A 20,559-nucleotide genomic window follows, 5' to 3' on the forward strand; every position below is an offset into this window, starting at 1 on the left:
TATTAAAGAGACAGCCGTAACTGCTGCTGTCTGTCCTTGATGTTAATCAAACAACATAAGCAAATAAAAAAATTGCTCACTGCTCTTGACTAAATAACTGTAGTGTTTTTAATTAATACTGTGAAGGCTGTGTTTTTATATTCTATTATTCAACTTGGGCTACTACTATGGCTGCCCTTGCATCGTCCAAGTGGAATCTGCACTGGTGCTGGTGGTTGAGGAGAGACTCTGACATGATTGTAAAGCGCTTTGGGTGTACAGTAGTACAGGAAATGCGCTATATAATTACTTTATTCATTCATTCATACATTTCTACACATACGCCTTTGACAGTTACAGATTTGAAAAACAAAAAGGCGGGAAATAAAGAACCCTTAAGAACCATTTCAGAATATGGTTCTTCAGGATGATACAGTTCTAAATAGAACTGTTACTACGTGTAAAGAACCTTTAAAGAACCATCTTTTGAGAGTAGGGGAGAGCGGGGCACAACCTAACACTTTTTTGACTCTCTCAGTTTGTGTAAATCCACTTGGGGTTCAGGGAATTTCTTTTCCACATTCATTTCACACATGTCTAGTACAATTATGTGGTTTTGTTTCTTTAATACAGTGTATACTTTTTTCTTGATTTACTCTGAAATAATGGAAGTAAAATGTGACATCAAAGGGCACATTGTAACATGACCATATGACAGATTAAAATGTTATTTGATCTAATAAAAAAATTATACAAGACAAACTAAAATATTTTATCAATAAAATACAATTATTAACTTTTTCATATAAAATAGTGGGATTTTTTAATAATTAAAAATAAACACATTTTTGAGTTTTTGACAACAAAAACACAGCAAAACACAGCTATACAGCATGGTTCAAAACAATAATAATGAATCATTTCTGAACATCGACTTTTTAGTCTTATTTCATCTATTTTCATCCATCATCAATAGATTTTATAAAAGTAAAGAATAGCATAGTTCTAATAGGGTTGTGCCCTACCTGCGCAACTAATTTAAACCCTGCTAGTGTCTTCTGCTGGTTAAATAACAGATATAAGATAAAAATAATTTCAGATTTTAAATTAACACAAAAACAGAGATGAAAAATCAACTTCATTGAGAGATTTACTTTTGCTATGGTTAAATAAATGTTCGGTGATATCTTAAAGATTAAAGGTAAAGATTTTTTTATAAAAAAATAAATTGTGTTGATATGGCAACTCCCACATGGAAAGAATCTATATGAGGATATATGCGCATATATGAAACCTATATGCAGTTTATATGCACATATATGCTGCATATATACAGCATATATGCACATATATGATAATATATATGCTGCATATATGCGTATATATGCCACATATAGGCATAATTGAGGTGCATATATGTGCATATACAGGCCATATAGGTCTCCTGTATTGCTTCTTTATATATACATATAAGCCCTATATGTACATACAAGATATGTCTCCTATAGCTCATGGCAGGATGGTCATTTTGTAGCTCATATCTCACTTTGGAAACTGTCATACATGATGCCTAGCTCAGATAGGCACATCTATCAATTCGAAGCTCACGGAGCTGAGATCAAAAAGATAAAAATAAAAAAAATAAAAAAAATTCTGTTCAGTTTTTTGTCTTATTTTTGTTCTTGTACTATTTGATTGTTCTTAAGTAAATAATGTAAATTTCTACATTTTGGGGTTTTATTTATGTTGCCTACACTGTAAAAAAAAGTGTACTTTTACAGGTAATGGTCTGTATTTTTTTTACAGAATTTTACCGTTTTGTCATTATAGTGAATGCCTGTTATTTTACAGATATTTGCTGTAATTTAAAGGTCCACTATTAAATTTACAGGTAATTGCTTGTATTTTGGTTTTACATCAATTTACGTTTTTTAAGGAACTTGTCTGTATTTTTACAAAGTCATATTTTACAGATTTTTTTCTGTGAAATTAGAAAACAAAGAAAAGAAGGTATAACTGCAGAAATCTGCATCTATTCAATATGTTGTCCTTACAGATTATTAAGCATGTGGGGGTTAAAGTGAGGTTTTTTTTAAGGTTAAATAATAGTATTTGTACATACAGCCTACATAGGCTACAGTAGACCTGTATTGAATTGTTTTTAGGCTATAGTCTTTTAATCTTGTCTTGCAAATAGATGCTCATTTTGATCATTATTTCATTGTCTTATTCTCCCATAATTTCATGTATATTTTATTAATATTTTTCTAAATCTCCGTTGCTGCACATTCAGGGCTTTGTGTGTGTGTGTGTGTGTGTGTGTGTGTGTGTGTGCGCGCGCGCGCACGCGATGACGCAGATTCAAATTTGCCGCCATTACGTTTCCGCTGTTTAGTCCCGCCCACAACGGTCAGCTGATCAGTCGACTTTGGATCTGTATCAAGTGCAAGTGGGAGATTTGAATTCAGCCTACTCTCCTGAAGTGGATTGTGAGATTAACAGGGGTTCAATATGACACCTCATAATTCAAAGCAATCGTGTTCGTCGAGAGCAGCCGTGAGCAGGAGCCCTAGCTGTTGTCAGTTTGGATTCTTCGGAAATGGCACCCTTTTCAGTGAGCCTGGTTCGTCACAGCGGACATCATGCCAACCGATCACCGGCTGAGGTAAGAGTCTGCATGTGAACGATATTTTATATTACATTTGTGTTAAGTTTACGTTACAGTTTTCAAGCTAACATTAGCATTTTAAATGATGTTCAGTTAACTGGCGAGAGCTGGAGGCAAAACACTGAAAATGTAGCATGCATCTTTACATTTTCCATCTGTTTTAAGAAAGATCAGTTGAACCCACACCTCAAAAAATACCTAAAACAAGCTTTCGTAGACTTGTTATACATAAAGTCCGTTTAATTGTGTATAAAATCTTTGTTAATACGCGATAGTATCTGTCAGTAAATCAATCTCTTAAATGGCGGGACATTTTTAAACACTGTCTGGAAGCTGAAAACTCTTCTCTTAAAATATAGTAACCACGTTTTTGGCGGATTTTTATTACCATTTTTAATAACCACAGTTATACTACAAATAGGCCTAACGTTACCAAGGTTTTTTTTTTTTTTGGTTAAACCATAGTTAATTTTCATAAGGGTTAATGTGGTTATCAAGACCGTTAAGAAAACGAATTCAGCAAATACTGTACTTGTTGTTGATACAGGAAAACACATGAGGCTAGAATATGAACACCACATGATAATTCCATATTCTGGCTGCATGCTTGCCAACACGTCAGTTGAGGTTTTGCATTGTCCCAGTGGAACATATTCTGACATGCAAATGTAATACTGAGTTGTAAAAAAAAAATATATATATATATATTTGTGATTTCAGGTCAAGTGGAAAGCAGAATGATCATGGCAAACAAGGTATGGGAAGAAGTAATTTAAAATATTGTAATGGCCGAGTCTTCTGATTCCATATGATTGCACTAAAAGTGGCAGAAAATTTAATTTGTTTTATACTATATTTTCCCATGTGAATATTCATTTGATCCTTGTGAGGCCACTGGAGCTGCACAAGGTTTGGGTTTGCTACAGTAAGACCACGATTGTGTTAGATTCCACCCATCTATTATTATTATTTTTTTGTATTGTAACTAGGCTCTGTCATTTAGAAACATGGGTTTTCCTATCACTTATAATGACATATATCTCTACCTTTCATTCCAGCCAGAGGATCTGACGGTTGCTGCTCGCATCTCAGCCTACCTGATGGAAAATTCTTGCTGGATGAATGACCTTCACCTTCAATTCAACCTTGCCAAGACAAAACTGCTTATGGTTTCACTTTCAGCCAAACCATGCGATCCTGCTGATTTGCCTTATACAACACCAGAAAGATCCGGCCCTTCCTATCGGAGCCACACAACTCCTTGTCTAAGCTCTTGTTCTATCCAGACTGGACTATTGTAATGCTCTCCTGGCAGGCCTTCCAGCATCAGTCAAACCTCTGCAACTGATCCAGATGCTACAGCAAGACCTAAACTCACTGCTTCAGATCTATGTGTCTCCAGAAGCTTGTGTTCTGCAAGTGAACGGTGCCTTGTGGTGCCATCATCCCAAAGAGACACAAAACCACTTTCACTGACCTTTACCTGGACTGTTCCCTGCTGGTGGGATGACCTGCCCAACTCTACACATTTTCAAGAAACTGCTAAAGATCCATCTTTTCATAAACACTTGACCCAATAATACTAAATCTTTGTTTTAATAATAAATAAATAAACTTGTATACTGTGCTACACTAACTGGGACTTGTCACTGCACTTGTTGCTTCTATTGTTCTCTTAATTTTTAAGTCACTTTGGATAAAATGTAATTGTAAATGTGTAAAATAAGTTATATTAGAGTATAAAGGCATACAGCAATTGCCTTTTAATGTAGATATTTTTACATGTTCTAAATTATATACTAAGATTGTATTTCCTATCATTCACATATCTTGATGTTCAGTGTTTGTTTAATGAGTAATACTGTAAATGTGCAGGTATTTTGTACTTATACGTTTAATTAATTTAACAGAAATTGACTGTACATTTGCTATTATTAAGTACTTAATTAGAGATTGGTCAAAGTTGTGAAATTGGAAATGCCTTAACTGTAAATATACAAACTTTGAATTTGAATTTATGTATTTAATGCATTTTTATACATAACTTCATAGTTATTATACACAGGAAAAACTATATATTAAAAGATAATTACTGTAGATAGACAGCATTATTATAAAATAACTTTATAAAACCCTAAATTTACAGTTTAACTTGAAAGTTAAATGTTTTTTTTTAAATGTAATTTGACATCATTTATCCGTTTTTCCACGGTTTAATAAGCCATTATCAACAGTAATGTACTGTAATTTAATAAATTTTGACTGTAAAGTCAATTCTGTATTTTCACTGTTTTTGCCTGTAATTTTGTGAAATGGTTATTTGCTGTAATTTAACGGAATCCGTCTGGAAACTTTGCTGCCAGAGATTTACCGTTTGTATACGGGATTTTTTTTTTTTTACAGTGTAGGCCTAGTAGCTATGGATTTTAATAATTTTACTAATATATAGTAGGTAAACATATAGGTGCATATATAGGTGAACATATAGGTGCATATATGTGAACATATAGGTGCATATATATGTGAACATATAGGTGAGCATATATAGGTGAACATGTAGGTGCATATATGTGCATATATGTACATATAATATAGGAAAACGGCCAATTTTATATATGTCACATATATTAAAAACATATATCAAAACATATATTAAAACATATATGTTTATATAGGTTCTTTCCATGTGGGCTAGTACACCAAGTTTTGGCATGCAAGCATGTGTGTAAAGTTTTAAACCATGGCTGCGTTCGAAACCGCATACTTCCCTACTATTTAGTATGGGAAAAAGATTAGGGGACTTAAGTGCGTTCGAATATGCCTACTTTCCTACTATATAGTAGGCGAAAACAGTACGTGAAGGAAGCAGTACATTCGAAACATCAGTATTCATAAAAGAGTAGGCGAGAAGTTCCCGGATGGCTTACTGCTTCCGGACAGATTTTCGAGTGCTCAACCGATGGATACTCTTCTATCCCAGGAGGCCACGCGAGAGGATACGTCATAATCGAACATCGCAGAGATCAGCGACGTGGGTGCTTTCAAATGTGAGTAAACACGGTTCCTTGTGTTAAAATTGTGTTGAACTACTGTAGAGTAGAGTGTTGAATTGTTGAATGTGTAAAGACGTTACACAGTATAGTATAGTTGTGATTTTGCTGTAAAAACACGTTTTATTATGTAACGTTATCTGGGGAGCTCCAGTAAGGACACGTAAGTTACGTCTCTAAAGTGGTTCTCTTACGAGAGGTTCTCTTGTATTGCGTACGTTAGCTTACGCTACGGGTAAAGTAATCTTTTCTCGAGATATGAAGCCAAACAATTATCCTTAATTTTTTATATATTGTCAACGCAGTGCAGCAGCAGGCAGACCTAGAGCAGGCTGTCTAGCGTGCTCATTGGCTGCCGTGCGGCAACTGCAGCAGCCTACCACTGAGCCTCAAGTGACGTCATGCCCAATGAGGGCGATTCGCGCCCTCACACGTCATAGCCCGCCAGAATGGGGATAGCTTAGCATATATAAGGAAGGGCTCGGGGGCTGCTTACCTGATTTTCATCTCTTCAGCGAAGCTCTCCACATCGCTGTATCTTTGAGAGAAGCCGCCGCCGTCGAAGCAAGCGACAGAGCAAGCAGAGGACAGCGCCTGAGGAAGCCGGACGATTCTTCGCCGCCTTCAGCCATCCGTGCCTGCTACGCTATCCGGCGTCATATCCTATTACTGCTGTGTGTGTTTGCCACTGCGACACCCACTCTCTATTCTTCTAAAAGAGAAATTTCCTACGAGGCGTTGTTTCAAATGCCTCGCACCACTTCCCGCTCTCTCTCTCCCTCTGTTCGAGCCGCGCAAACTGCGCCGTTAACAAGGGATGTCAGAGATGCGGACGGTCACGGAGCTAGCTTCCTTGCGCTCTCTCCCTCTGTTCGAGCCGCGCAAACTGCGCCGCTCACAAGGGATGTCAGAAGTGGACGGTCACGGAGCTAGCTTCCTCGCGCTCTCTCCCTCTGTTCGAGCCGCGCAAACTGCGCCACTCACAAGGGATGTCAGAAGTGGACGGTCACGGGGCTAGTTTTCCTTACGTCACAGGAAAGCCCGCCCTCGCGCCCAGTTCGCGCGCGTCACTCACCGGCGAAAGGAGAAAAGAGAGTGTTTTTAGTCCCGCCGTGGCCGGACCGACCTCCATTTCCCACATATTTCTCAGTCCCCTCTTTAACTCAGGCGACTGGAAATATCAATATTGCAGTAAACGAGCCTGTTATAATACACGCACGCCTGCAAACTAACGCCGACGCAAAACATGACGACGCTCTCCGGCTACTCGCCCCTTTTCCCGCGCTCTCTCCATTTGCTTGTGCCGCACAAACTGCGCCGTTCACAAGGGATGTCAGAGGCGGACGGTCACGCGGCTAGCTTTCTTTACGTTACAAGAAAGCTACCCCTCCCTCGCGCCCCGTTTGCGCCCGTCACTCACCGGCGAAAGGAGGAAAGAGTGGCAATCCTGGCATCCTCATCCAATCTGGCATCCTCATCCAGTGCGCTGGTCTCTGCATGCATGGATAATCAACGGATACCCGTTGACTTGCCAAAAGGGGTCGTGAACACGATCACGCAGTCTAGAGCTCCCTCTACGAGACGGCTCTACGCGTCTGAAGGGTCTGTGTTTAAAAAATGGTGCACCGTCAAAAATTTAGACCCACAAACTTGTGGGGTTTCGTGGGTGCTTTGCTTCCTTCAAGAGCTGCTGGACATGGGCAGGTCCCCCTCCACGCTCAAAGTGTATGTCACGGCCATGGCAGCGTTCGCCGAGTCGACGCGCGGCCGCGCAATAGGAAGGAACGAGTTCATCATCCGCTTCCTCAGAGGAGCCAGGAGGATGAATCCCCCGCGGCCCCCATCGGTTCCTATTTGGGATCTTTCTCTGGTCCTGGAGGCCCTGAAAGCTCATCCCTTCGAACCTCTAAAAACTGTGGATCTGAAATACCTTACGCTCAAAACCATTTTTCTGATAGCCCTGTCATCAGTCAAACACGTGGGAGACTTAAACGCGTTATCAGTTAACGCTGCGTGTCTCGAGTTCGGACCTAATGACTCTAAAGTCATTCTCAAACCGAGGCATGGTTATGTCCCCAAAGTGAGTGGCACTCCTTTCGAAGCAGGTGATTTCTCTCTCAGCCCTGCCAGCATCTGGCAGCGAGGTTGATAGTAACCTCCTCTGCCCTGTCAGAGCACTGAGAAATTACATCACGCGCTCCGCCGCTGTCAGGCGCTCGGAGCAGCTTTTCGTGTCGTTTGGAGGGCGCACCAAGGGTCTCGCCGCCTCGAAACACAGTCTGTCCAGATGGATAGTGGACGCTATTGCGGCAGCTTATGCGTCTAAGAGCCTGCAGTGCCCTCTGGGCGTCAGGGCTCATTCCACCAGAGGCATGGCCTCATCGTGGGCTTGGTCCAGCGGGATTTCCATTCATGACATTTGTACGGCGGCAGGCTGGGCCTCCCCCTCTATCTTTTGTTAGGTTTTACAACCTGGAAGTTCCCGCCCTGCAGGCTAAACTTTCTATCAGTATAAGTCGTGTGTGTGCCCTGCCCACATTCATCGTGCGCGGGCCACTTTACTCGATTTAGCTCTCCTGGTTGAGCTGCTCTATATAGGGTTGTGTTAAGTCAGTATAGACCGGCCGAGCCGCTCTACACTCCCTACTGTGTGCTTATGAACATGTGCTGGCCCACTCTGTTGGCCGCCTGATTCCCACTTTTCTGTGTTCCCCGGGTTTCCCTTGGGACTCATGTAGTGGATGCTAGGCGTGCACGGCGTTGACAAGGGGTTCCCGTAGCGTAAGCTAACTTACGCAATACGAGAGAACCTCTCGTAAGAGAACGATACTCGGTTACTAACGTAACCTCGGTTCTCTCTAGAAGAGGGAACGAGTATTGCGTAACCCGCCGTGCTCACGCCACGAGCTCATTTCGCTTCAGTCGATGAAAACCAGGTAAGCAGCCCCCGAGCCCTTCCTTATATATGCTAAGCCATCCCCATTCTGGCGGGCTATCATGCGTGAGGTGCATTTTTTGTTATTTATAGGCCTAGGGATGAAACGACAGTTAAATTCAACAAGAAAAAGAGGAAAACATAAAGCAGTAAGCCACTTTTGCTTGTGGATGAAAATGTTTGGATATAAAATAAAGAAATTAACAACATATTCAAGAGATGACAATTTGGGGATTTCGTAATAAAAATAAATATTGTTATGGATAAAACGGTGGGTCACATTAGTAGGGTTAAATATAAGAACTTAAATCAACCTTAAATGTATTCACAAAATAAATGGGCAGCAGTTTCTTCAAAAAGACCACAAAATGAGCAAGTTTAATCAATATCAAGATATTTACAGATAGATGAATTAAACGTGTCGTTCAAATCTTTTAAAGGACAAGTTCGGTATTTTACACTTAAAGCCCTGTTTACAGATCGTATCTGATGAAATAGAACGGTTAAGATTAAAATTTGGACACATGCTGCTGTCCCGAGAATTTTAGGTTTATTTCGCTTCCCCTCACCACCCCCACAATGGTTGTCTATATGCACTGGAACATTCCGTCCTAAAAACACATTAAACTTTCGTTTACAAAGACGTGAAACTCACCGAGTGGTCAGGGGGTGTTCACTGATATGTTCCATCAAAAATCGCTGAAAAAGATGCATTCCAACAGGTTCTCTTACGAGAGGTCTCTCGTACTGCGTAAGATATCTTACGCTAGGGGAAAATCCTTTTCCGCGAGATATTGAAGCCAAAAATTATCCTTAATTTTGTAATAATGCAAAACGCGTTGCAGCAGCAATGCAGACATAGGCGAGACAGCTCGCGCGCCTATTGGCTGCTCTGCGGCAACTGCAGCAGCCTATCGAGCGAGGCCTGGCGTGACGCCAGACCCAATCAGGGCACTTCGCGCCCGCTGCGTCACGTCCCGCCGAAATGGGCGTGGTCTAGGCCTATAAATATCGCTCGCAGGCAGCTATTATCTGATTTTTCATCCTTCAAGCGAAGCACACGCATCGCTGGAGCTGGATTAGAAGCCGCGCCGTCGAGAGAGAGCACCTTCAGCGGGACGAGTCACTGAAGTCGCTGGCCGCGCCGCCTTCCTGCCTTCCTGCTGCGCTTTCCGGCGCTTATATCCTTCTCTTTTATTTGCACTGTATTTCTGTGTGTGTGTGTCGCCGCCGCGACACACATTTCTAAAAGAGCTAGCGTCTTTTTAAAGATGCCTTCCTGCGGCTCGTGCAGAGCCACACTCAGCGACGGGGACCGCCACGTGATCTGCGTTTCCTGCCTGGGTGAGGAACATGCAGCTCTCGCGCTCGCTGACGGCGGATGCCCTCACTGCGAGCTGATGGCAATGGCGACTCTGAGGACTCGCCTAGCCGTCTTCACCGAGACTGCTCCCCCGCCCGCCGCGGCGTCGCGCCGTAAAAAGCGCCGTGCCCAGCGGGCCCCGGAACCCTCCCTCAGCCGCCAAAGCTCGCCGGTTCGCCCGCTTGCTTCCCCGGCTTCTTCTGTTTCGCTTCCTGACGGACAGCGGCCGCCGTCTGCCGCCGCTTCCGTTGATATCGCGGATGAGGAAGCCCTGCTGGGAGAGGATGATTCCTGCTCTATCCTGGCGCCCCGCACCCCCTGCCCGCACTTCGTCAGGCAAGAGAGCTTCTATTGAGACGGAACTCATGCGAGTACTCGCACAGGCCGCGGCGAGCCTCGGCCTCGAGTGGTCTTCGCCTGAGCAGCCCGCTCACAACCGGCTGGATGGATTTTTCCTGCCTGGGGAGCGCGCTTCGCCTGTGTCCAGACCGGCGCCTTTTCTTCCTGAGTTACACGAAGAAGTCGCCAAGTCCTGGAGCGCCCCCTATTCTGCTAGAGTGCGTCCTGCTGTTTCTTTGGCATTCTCCGCCGTTGACGATGCCAAGAACAGAGGATACCTCTCGCTGCCGCCGGTTGAAGAGGCGATAGCGGCCCACTTATGCCCGCCCTCCGCTGGACGGCGCGCTAAGCCGGCCCTGCCCTCTAAAGCTTGCCGCACGACGTCGAGCTTGCTCCACCGCGCTTTCTCCGCCGCCGGGCAAGCTGCGTCAGCGTTGCACACCATGGCAACGCTCCAGATCTTCCAGGCCGATCTCCTCCGTAAGCTGGATGAGGAAGGACCTGACGCGATCTGTGTGCCGGACTTAAGGAGTGCCACGGACCTCGCTCTTCGTGCTACTAAGTCCGCAGCGCAAGCCATTGGACGGACTATGGCTTCTCTCACCGTGTCTGAGAGACATCTCTGGCTGACGCTCTCGGAAATGGCCGAGTCTGAACGCACCGCGTTCCTCGACGCCCCGCTTTCCGCCACAGGCCTCTTTGGATCCTCCGTCAAAGATTTCAGCCTGTCACACAGGGCTCGCGCACATAAAACCGACTCAGATCGGTTGCGCTTCAAACATGGTGAACGTGCCCACTACCCAGTGCCCACTAACACCACGTTATGCATGTCTCACGGTTTCTGTAAAAACGAAACCAACGTGCACTCGCTTCACGCAAGCGAACGATGCTTTCAGTGTGATAAATGTGCCCGCTGTCCCGCGCCCACATCCACACATAGACATGACAGTTCCCACGGGAACCGCCCAGCCCTCCCCCTCGCGGTTAACCACCGTAGAGGAGTCGAGCGCGGGCAATCTGCCCGCTGTCATCAGCGCGCCCCATGCCTCAAATGTCACGAGCGACACGCTTGTGTTACAGCACACCGAAGCTTCTCCATCGCTGAGCGAGCGGAGCGCGCTTCGTATTCGACCCCTAGCTATCCATGCAGACGCATGGGCAAAGCTACCCGGGGTTTCGAAGTGGGTGCTGAACATTATAGAAAGAGGCTATTCGCTGCAGTTTCGCCGACGCCCTCGCCGCTATGTGGCGCGCGTCGAGACCACGGTAAAAACAGAAGTAGCACATCTACTTCGAGCCGAAGTGACGAAACTATTGAGCAAAGGGGCCATAGAACCTCTCTCTCAAGATCAGAGCGAGGGAGGGCTATACAGCAGATACTTCCTGGTACCGAAAAAAGACGGGGGTCTCAGACCCATACTAGATCTAAGGCAGCTGAACAAAGTGCTTGTGAAGCGACAGTTCAGGATGCTCACGACCAGGCAAATCCTTGTGCAGATTCGCCAAGGAGATTGGTTTGTGTCAATAGATCTGAAAGACGCGTATTTTCAAATACAGATAGCGTCACGTCACAGGCGATATTTGAGATTCGCCTTCGAGGGCCAGGCATATCATTTACATTTACATTTTACATTTATTCATTTAGCTGACGCTTTTATCCAAAGCGACTTACAATTGCTATATATGTCAGAGGTCGCACGCCTCTGGAGCAACTAGGGGTTAAGTGTCTTGCTCAGGGACACATTGGTGTCTCACAGTGGATTCGAACCCGGGTCTCTCACACCAAAGGCATGTGTCTTATCCATTGCGCCACTACCACCCCATTGTATCAGTACACAGTCCTGCCGTTCGGTTTGTCCCTAGCACCCCGTACATTTACGAAGTGCATGGACGCGGCGCTCGCACCCCTCAGAATGAGAGGCATGCGAGTGCTGAACTATTTGGACGATTGGCTGATTCTAGCGCAATCTCGCGCAGTGCTCATAGAACACACGACCATTTTACTCGATCACCTCGAGGATTTGGGTCTGAGTGTCAATTGGGCGAAGAGCTCCCTGTCACCCAGTCAGAAAATATCTTTCCTGGGCACAGAACTGGACTCACTATCCATGATAGCGCGACTATCACAACAGCGCGCGGTAGACATTCGACGCACAGCGAACTCTTTTCGCTGCGGCGCGTCTGTCCCGCTCAAAAGATTTCAGAAGATGCTAGGTCTCATGGCCTCAGCATCGTCAGTGCTCCAGCTGGGTCTGCTACGCATGCGCCCGCTGCAGTTTTGGCTGAAAGCGCGAGTCCCACGCGAAGCGTGGGCACCCGGTTTGCTTCGCCTCAGGGTCAATCAGAAATGCGTTACAGCTCTGAAACCCTGGAAAGCGAACGACTGGTACCAATCAGGTGTAAGCCTGGGGACTTCCTCGAGGGTGAAAGTGGTGTCCACGGACGCGTCCACCTCGGGATGGGGAGCGCTGCTCGAGGGCAGACCGTTCTTCGGCCAGTGGTCAGAACGGGAGAAGCTCCTGCACATAAACTGCCTCGAAATGCTGGCAGTAGACAACGCGCTGACGCGTTTTTGTCCCCAAATAAAAGGTCACCACGTCTTGGTCCGTTCGGACAACATGTCTGTGGTGTCCTACATAAATCGCCAGGGCGGCATCAGATCCGAGAAACTGTACAGGCTGGCAGAACGCCTCCTAGTATGGGCTCAGTGCAACCTGCGCTCGCTCAGAGCAGCGCACGTGCCAGGGATCATGAATATAGGACCAGACAGACTGTCCAGGAACAATGTTCCGGCAGGCGAATGGTCCCTACACCCACAGACAGTCCAACTGCTGTGGAAGAAATTCGGCAGAGCGAAAGTGGACCTGTTTGCGTCTCAAGAAAACGCTCACTGTCAAGAATTTTTCTCCAAGAGCAGGAGCGCGCTGTCCCATGTGTGGCCCCGCCGCCCGCTCTATGCTTTTCCCCCCGTCTCTCTCCTGCCTCAGGTGATAGAACGGATCAGGGAAGAAGGATGCTCAGTACTGCTGGTAGCACCGTTCTGGAAAAACCAACCTTGGTTCCCAGCCGTGATGCAGTTAGCAAGTACTGCCCCGTGGCCAGTACCAGTGAGGAGAGATCTCCTCTCACAGGCCCGCGGCTCGATCTGGCATCCTCACCCGGAACTATGGTCCCTTCATGTCTGGGCCATCAACGGGTACATGTTGGACTCCCTAAAGGAGTATTAAACACGATCACGCAGGCTAGAGCTCCGTCTACAAGACGACTCTATTCTTCGAAATGGTCAGTGTTTTCGGGCTGGTGCACAGCCCGTGGTGTGTCACCCACAAACTGTGATGTGACGGAGGTGCTTTCCTTCCTACAAGAGCTGTTGGATGGGGGCAGGGCCCCCTCCACGCTCAAAGTTTATGTGGCGGCTATAGCAGCGTTCTCAGAAACAACGCTTGGTCAGTCAATAGGAAGGAACGATTTAGTCATCCGCTTCCTTAGAGGAGCTAAGAGACTGAATCCTCCCAGACCTCCCTCAGTCCCCGTATGGGACCTTTCTACGGTTCTGGAAGCCATGAAAGGTGCGCCATTTGAGCCTTTGCAGTCAATCGATTTAAAACACCTGTCTTTCAAAACAGTGTTTTTGCTGGCTCTCGCTTCAGTGAAGCGCATAGGGGATCTGCACGCGCTCTCTGTGAGCGCGGCATGCATGGAGTTTGGGCCCACTGACTCAAAAGTTATACTCAAACCTAAGCACGGTTATGTTCCAAAATCCCTCAACACACCGTTTAGGGCGCAGATTATCTCTCTGTCAGCCCTACCGGTCCCTGACGAGGAAAGAGACGCGAGCCTCCTTTGCCCAGTCAGGGCATTACGAGCTTATGTGTCTCGCTCGTCTGTTTTCAGACAGACGGAACAGCTCTTTGTTTCGTTTAGCGGACGTTCTAAGGGACTAGCCGCGTCGAAACAGAGCCTATCCAGATGGATAGTTGATGCTATAGCGCTGGCATACGCCTCCAAGGGCATGCAGTGCCCTTTGGGTGTCAGAGCGCATTCCACGAGAGGCATGGCCTCTTCGTGGGCCTGGTCAAGTGGGATTGCCTTGCAAGATATTTGTATGGCGGCAGGCTGGGCCTCCCCGTCTACATTTATAAGGTTTTATAACCTAGAGGTTCCCGCCCTGCAGGCCAGGCTGCTGTCGGTCTAAACTACCAGTATTATCTGACCTGATGCGTTCAGTTCAGAATGCTGCGTTTGCTGAGCACAGCTCGATGTTCGACAGTTTAAAGCTGGGCAAACTGTGTAAGACCCACATTTTTTTCCCATCAGTTCAGGCCGTACCCCGCCCTGTCTGTATGATGAAATTCGCGTCCCTTCGACGCTACTTTATGTGGAAAAGTGAGGCTGCACCCCTCCTTCTTCCCGGACTCTCTGTGAGTTCACTGAGTGATTGTGCACTATATGTACCCCGGGCTTTCGCCCTTGGGTCTTTGGTGTCAGATCTCAGCATGCACGGCGTTTTACATTGGGTCCCCTAGCGTAAGATATCTTACGCAGTACGAGAGACCTCTCGTAAGAGAACGTACTCGGTTACTAACGTAACCTCGGTTCTCTCTAGAAGAGGGAACGAGTACTGCGTATCTTGCCGTGCATGCACACGCTCTGGTTGCTTCGATGATGAAAAACCAGATAATAGCTGCCTGCGAGCGATATTTATAGGCCTAGACCACGCCCATTTCGGCGGGACGTGACGCAGCGGGCGCGAAGTGCCCTGATTGGGTCTGGCGTCACGCCAGGCCTCGCTCGATAGGCTGCTGCAGTTGCCGCAGAGCAGCCAATAGGCGCGCGAGCTGTCTCGCCTATGTCTGCATTGCTGCTGCAACGCGTTTTGCATTATTACAAAATTAAGGATAATTTTTGGCTTCAATATCTCGCGGAAAAGGATTTTCCCCTAGCGTAAGATATCTTACGCAGTACTCGTTCCCTCTTCTAGAGAGAACCGAGGTTACGTTAGTAACCGAGTACGTTTTATCGTAGTTTTTGTCCAACTCCATTGACTCCATAGGACGTGCTGTGAGACCGCAGCACCTTTACGGTATTTCTCCGCCGCTTCTTCTTCTGCTTCTTCTGTGTATTCAATGAAATGCCCGTGGTTTGCTTGCAATTGGCAAAGGTGCATTATCGCCACCAACTGGGCTGGAGTGTCTATTATTCAAGCTCTCAACGGAAGAATCACGGGTGTGACGCGTTTGGCAAAATAGGTCCACAAAAGCGAAATAAACCTAAAATTCTCGGGACAGGAGCATGTGTCCAAATTTTAATCTGAACCGTTCTATTTCATCAGATACGATCTGTAAACAGGGCTTTAAGTGTAAAATACCGAACTTGTCCTTTAAGTTGTTGATAACGTCAACAGATGTCCGGTTCGCATTCATACTTGGGTCATTCCTGGGATTCGGTAATATTTCAACTTGGACTTTTTTAATTTTTGAACTACATATCATTACATTTCTAAATACCCCACATTATTAGGCACATATCAAACCTTCAAAAAATCATATTTTCCCATCTCAGGCATTTAAGACTTTTTATTATTTTCAGTGTTTTTCAGATGTGTACACCTTTTATTCTCAACCCCGTAACGGACTAAATTGAATTAGTTTAAAGAGGATTTTACACAAAACTTGTTATAAAACAAACATCTACCTACTGCTCATGTGTCCCTCATACCAATTCAATGACTTCAAATGTAACATTTATGATAATTTTCACATTTGTATGTGATGGAAGTTACAAATATCCAAATTGTTTGTCCATGGTCTCTTTATTTTAGTAAGAAAAAATGTAATTTAGATGTTTCACTAAAACCACAATTTTACTGTGTTAGCCCTTAACATGTCGGGTGGTAATCAGCAAGAAATGCTTTAATTTTTAATGGTCTTCCTTATTTTATTTTCCAAAAATATTAATGTGACAGGGTTGAGAATACTGTGATGGGGTTGAATACTGTGACAGGGTTGAAAGGACACATTGGCCTACTTTTAATTTGTATTTGTTTAATACGAAAATCCCTCTTTGAGACTCAAACAAAACACTATTTTATTTTAGGCAACCATGTAATAAAGACATAGTCATATTTAGTTTTTTAGTTTTTACTTTATTATCTGAACTGCAGTGAGAATTTAAACAAAGAAAACTACTGCAGACAGGACGGTCGTTAGTAACTTCCAAATATTTTTGGTAAGAAAAAACAAAAATAGATGACCAAACAGAACCTTTTATCAAATGGGCACAATAGGTAAATTCACTAGTGTCTAAAACATTCCTCAGTGCTGGAACATAAAACAAAACTGCCGCAGATAATGGCAGATTTGAAGGCCAATCTCTTCCGGCTGGCCTCGTAGAGATTCTGGCATACCGTCCGGCGCCTCAGGAGAGGGAAGCAGTGCCCTACCAACACGGTCTACAGTGGAGGTGGGCCGCTGTTGACCTCAACTGGGGATGTCGTCGGACGGTGGGAGGAATACTTCGAGGATCTCCTCAATCCCGCCGTCACGTCTTCCATTAAGGAAGCAGAGGCTGAGGGCTCAGAGGTGGACTCGTCCATCACCCAAGCTGAAGTCACAGAGGAAGCTCCTCGGTAGCAAGGCACTGGGGGTGGATGAGATCCGCCCTGAGTACCTCAAGTCTCTGGATGTTGTGGGGCTGTCTTGGCTGACACGCCTCTGCAGCATCACGTGGCGGTCAGGGACAGTGCCTCTGGGATGGCAGACCGGGGTGGTGGTCCCTCTTTTTAAGAAAGGGGACCGGAGGGTGTGTTCCAACTACAGGGGGATCACACTTCTCAGCCTCCCTGGGAAAGTCTATGCCAGGGTACTGGAGAGGAGAATACGGCCGATAGTAGAACCTCGGATTCAAGAGGAACAGTGCGGTTTTCGCCCAGGCCGTGGAACACTGGACCAGCTCTATACCCTCTCCAGGATGCTGGAGGGTTCATGGGAGTTTGCCCAACCAGTCCACATGTGCTTTGTGGATTTGGAGAAGGCATTCGACTGTGTCCCTCGCGGCGGCCTGTGGAGGGTGCTCCGGGAGTATGGGGTCCGGGGTCCTTTGCTAAGGGCTGATCAGGCTATAAAGTACCTACTCTTTTAGTGCTCGTTAAGTAAGTACTTATTGAAATTAAGTACCTACTCATTGAGTACAACTAGCTCCTCCGCTCACCCCATGAATATGTGAAGGCCTACAGTAGGCTATATGTAATCTGGATTTACTACATTGGCCATGTTTTTCATATAGTTGGATATAAAAATCTATGGAGTTTGTTAAACATGCTTTAAACACCAACTTTTTTTAATAATTTTTTTATTACATTTTTGTAGTAGACTGTTCAGATTATAGTCTTTTGGTGCTGACCAGCATATAGTTCAAGAAAGAATGAAGTCTACAAATAATCCACAAACACTCTGATCAACCTAAACATAACAGTTGTAATGGGGAAAAAACATTTCAGTGAATCTATAATAAAATAATGTTATGATCCTGCATTCCTTTGGTTCTGAACAAAATTTCTCCATTTCAGTCCCTTGTGAAGATTGCTGTTGATGTGAGTGAAGAACGTTTGTTACAATCTAAACCTGAAACATACTGAACTTTATTATTTTGAATACTGTTCAATTCTGTCTGTGGCCATGTTTCTGAATTAATAAAAAAGGAAGACACAAAAAGATTTGGGGTTGTTTGTGTTTCAGGGAATTGATCTTTCATTTTGATATTTAAAATTAGCAATTATTTGGTTTAGCTACTAATAACATGCCCTTATATGGTACTTCATTAAGAATCAATGACTTTCACCTGTGTTATATTGACTGAGTAAATTGGCAGGTTCAGAGAAAAATTATGCTTGTCACGAGAAAGGTGGAGCCATTCTGATTTACATCTGCATAAATTTGGATGGTAGCACCCTAATGTATCATTGAAACAAGCTTGGCAATGATGGGGTTTTGGCAGGTTGGATTTGGATTGGTGTTTATTCTTGCACTTGGATTTTCTGAAGCACAATGGAGAGCAAGAGCAGCACATAATCAGAGTCCAAGCAAGTTTAAGCCTAGAACATTAGCTCAAGCTTCTCGACAGGCTGATTCCGGGATGTCTTTGGTTCCCAGTAACGCTTTATTTGCACCACAAATGTTTCCTGTCCAGACACCAGTCAGGACTGACTTTGGAAAGTCTTCTCAAGATCTTATGGGTGTTCAATTAAAAGAGCTGTTGTAGGGTCCAATGGCGAAACTGACGTGGAGCTTTCCAAGTCTACAAGAGGAACCACAGCAGCCAGACGTTCCTTTTGACTTGTCTTATCCTGTCCCTGCCAACAGTGTAGCTGCTCAGTGTGGAGAGAATTCAGTACATGTGGAAGTGATGAAGGACTTCTTTGGGACTGGGCACCCAGTGTTGTCCTCTGGTTTTACACTTGGAGGCTGTACTGCAACTGGAGAGGATTCTTCTGCTCAAGTGCTGATCTTTGAGTCTGAACTGCATGGGTGTAGCGGCACATCAATGGTAAGGTTCTGTTGTGACCATCATAGGTATTCTGAACCGTCCTTGTGACTGTTCTTCTCTTAACCTTTCTGTTTAGGTGACTGAGGATGAGCTTGTCTATAGGTTCAACATTATCTACACGCCACAAGAGGCTTCATATGGTGTTCCTATTGTCAGGAGCAGTGGTGCGGTGGTTGGTATCGAGTGTCATTATCCAAGGTGAGGATTCAATTAATTCAGGCTCACCAGATGTTCTAACCCTGCCGTTCATGGGCAAGAGATGACCGCTTGTTTAACTCCTACAGAACACATAATGTGAGCAGCGACGCCTTAATGCCCACTTGGATCCCATATGCCTCAACTAAGGTTGCAGAGGAAGTCTTTGTCTTCTCCCTCAAGCTCATGACTGGTTGGTGTAGGCCAAAAAGATTTGTAGCATGCTTGTGACTCATCTGTTAAGACTTCTTTTTTTCTCTCTCTCTGCAGATGACTGGAGATTTGAGAGACCTTCTAACCAATACTTCCTGGGTGACATGATAAATCTTGAAGCATCAGTGCGTTTGTACAGCCATGTTCCTGTCCGTGTGTTTGTGGACAGCTGCGTGGCTACTGCAGTCCCTGATGTTGCTTCTGTCCCCAGATACTCCTTTATTGAGAATAATGGGTAAGAGGTGCTACCTCATGTATCCCAGCTTCCAGAAGGGTTGCGTGACTTCTAACTGGGTTCTGTTCACAGGTGCCTGGTTGATGCCAAGCTCACAGGCTCCACGTCTTCCTTTATGCCCCGGACTCAAGGTGATAAGCTAGGGTTTCAGCTAGAGGCGTTCAGGTTCCAGCAAGCAGACAGTGGGCTGGTATGTATGTCTTGTAGTTGTGTAACTATTTGTTTTAAAGCTGCCATGGGTGTACAAACAATTGTCTCTGCAGGTCTACATCACATGCATTTTGAAGGTGGCTGCAGCAACCTCTCCAAGTTCTGAACAGAAAGCTTGTTCATTCTCTGCTAATGGGTATGTTGCATGCTAGATTAGTGTACAGATGAATTAGTTGCTTTAACTTAATTGAGGGTTTGTTTTGTCAGGTGGGTGTCTGCAGATGGTTCTGACCAGGTGTGTGTCTGCTGTGACACTACTTGTAGCATCAGAAGTGGAAGTGATCAACTGCTTACAGGTTTGGACTAACTCCGATAACTTGTTGTCATGCATGGCTTTAGTTCTCACTAATCATTTGTTCCTCAGATCTACGCTGGGAAAGAGCATCTGTCGGCCCCATCGAGGTTAAAGAATATGGCCAAAAATAACTAGAAATGGCATGTGACTTGTGGTTATTTTAATAAATGTTGTTAATAGCCTATATTTGTTTTTGTTGTCTTTACTTGCACAAATACTACACTTGATGTATTCAGTTTACATGGTTTCTGTTTAGATATGCACACAAAAAGCCTAAATCTACTGGCCTATGTGGGGGGGGTGGCATATTGCTCAAGTCATTTGTGGGTCTAGGCCTATTACAACACTAAGGGCATTTCAATAGCATCATATCCTTACTGGATGCTTTTGCTTTATTATTGGGGGTTCAAGTGTGTATGCTGAAACCCTTGATAGAATTTTCCAAGTAAGAACTTGAAACTTTGAGGGATAGTAGTAGACCCACCCTTTCTGTCACCAAGGCTCACCCCAATCGACCTGATGGTGGTGCCACT

The 20,559-nt window shown here is 45.1% G+C and overlaps 1 protein-coding gene and 1 long non-coding RNA gene across 2 annotated transcripts in view; both read left to right on the forward strand.

Moving 5' to 3' along the window:
• LOC309474639 (zona pellucida sperm-binding protein 3-like) overlaps positions 1 to 20,208 on the forward strand; it is a 43,534-nt gene extending 23,326 nt beyond the window's left edge. The window contains exons 2-9 of the mRNA XM_082137187.1: positions 18,695 to 18,878; positions 18,955 to 19,076; positions 19,163 to 19,266; positions 19,344 to 19,521; positions 19,594 to 19,711; positions 19,785 to 19,867; positions 19,939 to 20,027; positions 20,096 to 20,208. Of these exons, the coding sequence (XP_081993313.1) occupies positions 18,695 to 18,878; positions 18,955 to 19,076; positions 19,163 to 19,266; positions 19,344 to 19,521; positions 19,594 to 19,711; positions 19,785 to 19,867; positions 19,939 to 20,027; positions 20,096 to 20,157 (940 nt within the window). The 3' untranslated portion in view covers positions 20,158 to 20,208. The remainder of the gene's footprint in view (positions 1 to 18,694; positions 18,879 to 18,954; positions 19,077 to 19,162; positions 19,267 to 19,343; positions 19,522 to 19,593; positions 19,712 to 19,784; positions 19,868 to 19,938; positions 20,028 to 20,095) is intronic.
• Positions 2,480 to 4,864, forward strand: LOC309474671. Its single transcript, XR_014197397.1, has 3 exons — positions 2,480 to 2,644; positions 3,368 to 3,402; positions 3,706 to 4,864. It is a non-coding gene; the product is annotated as an uncharacterized lncRNA (long non-coding RNA).
• Positions 20,209 to 20,559: the final 351 nt, after the last annotated feature.

This window comes from Leuciscus leuciscus, assembly GCF_965113295.1.
Source record: "Leuciscus leuciscus genome assembly, chromosome: 14".
Lineage (NCBI taxonomy): Eukaryota > Metazoa > Chordata > Actinopteri > Cypriniformes > Leuciscidae > Leuciscus > Leuciscus leuciscus.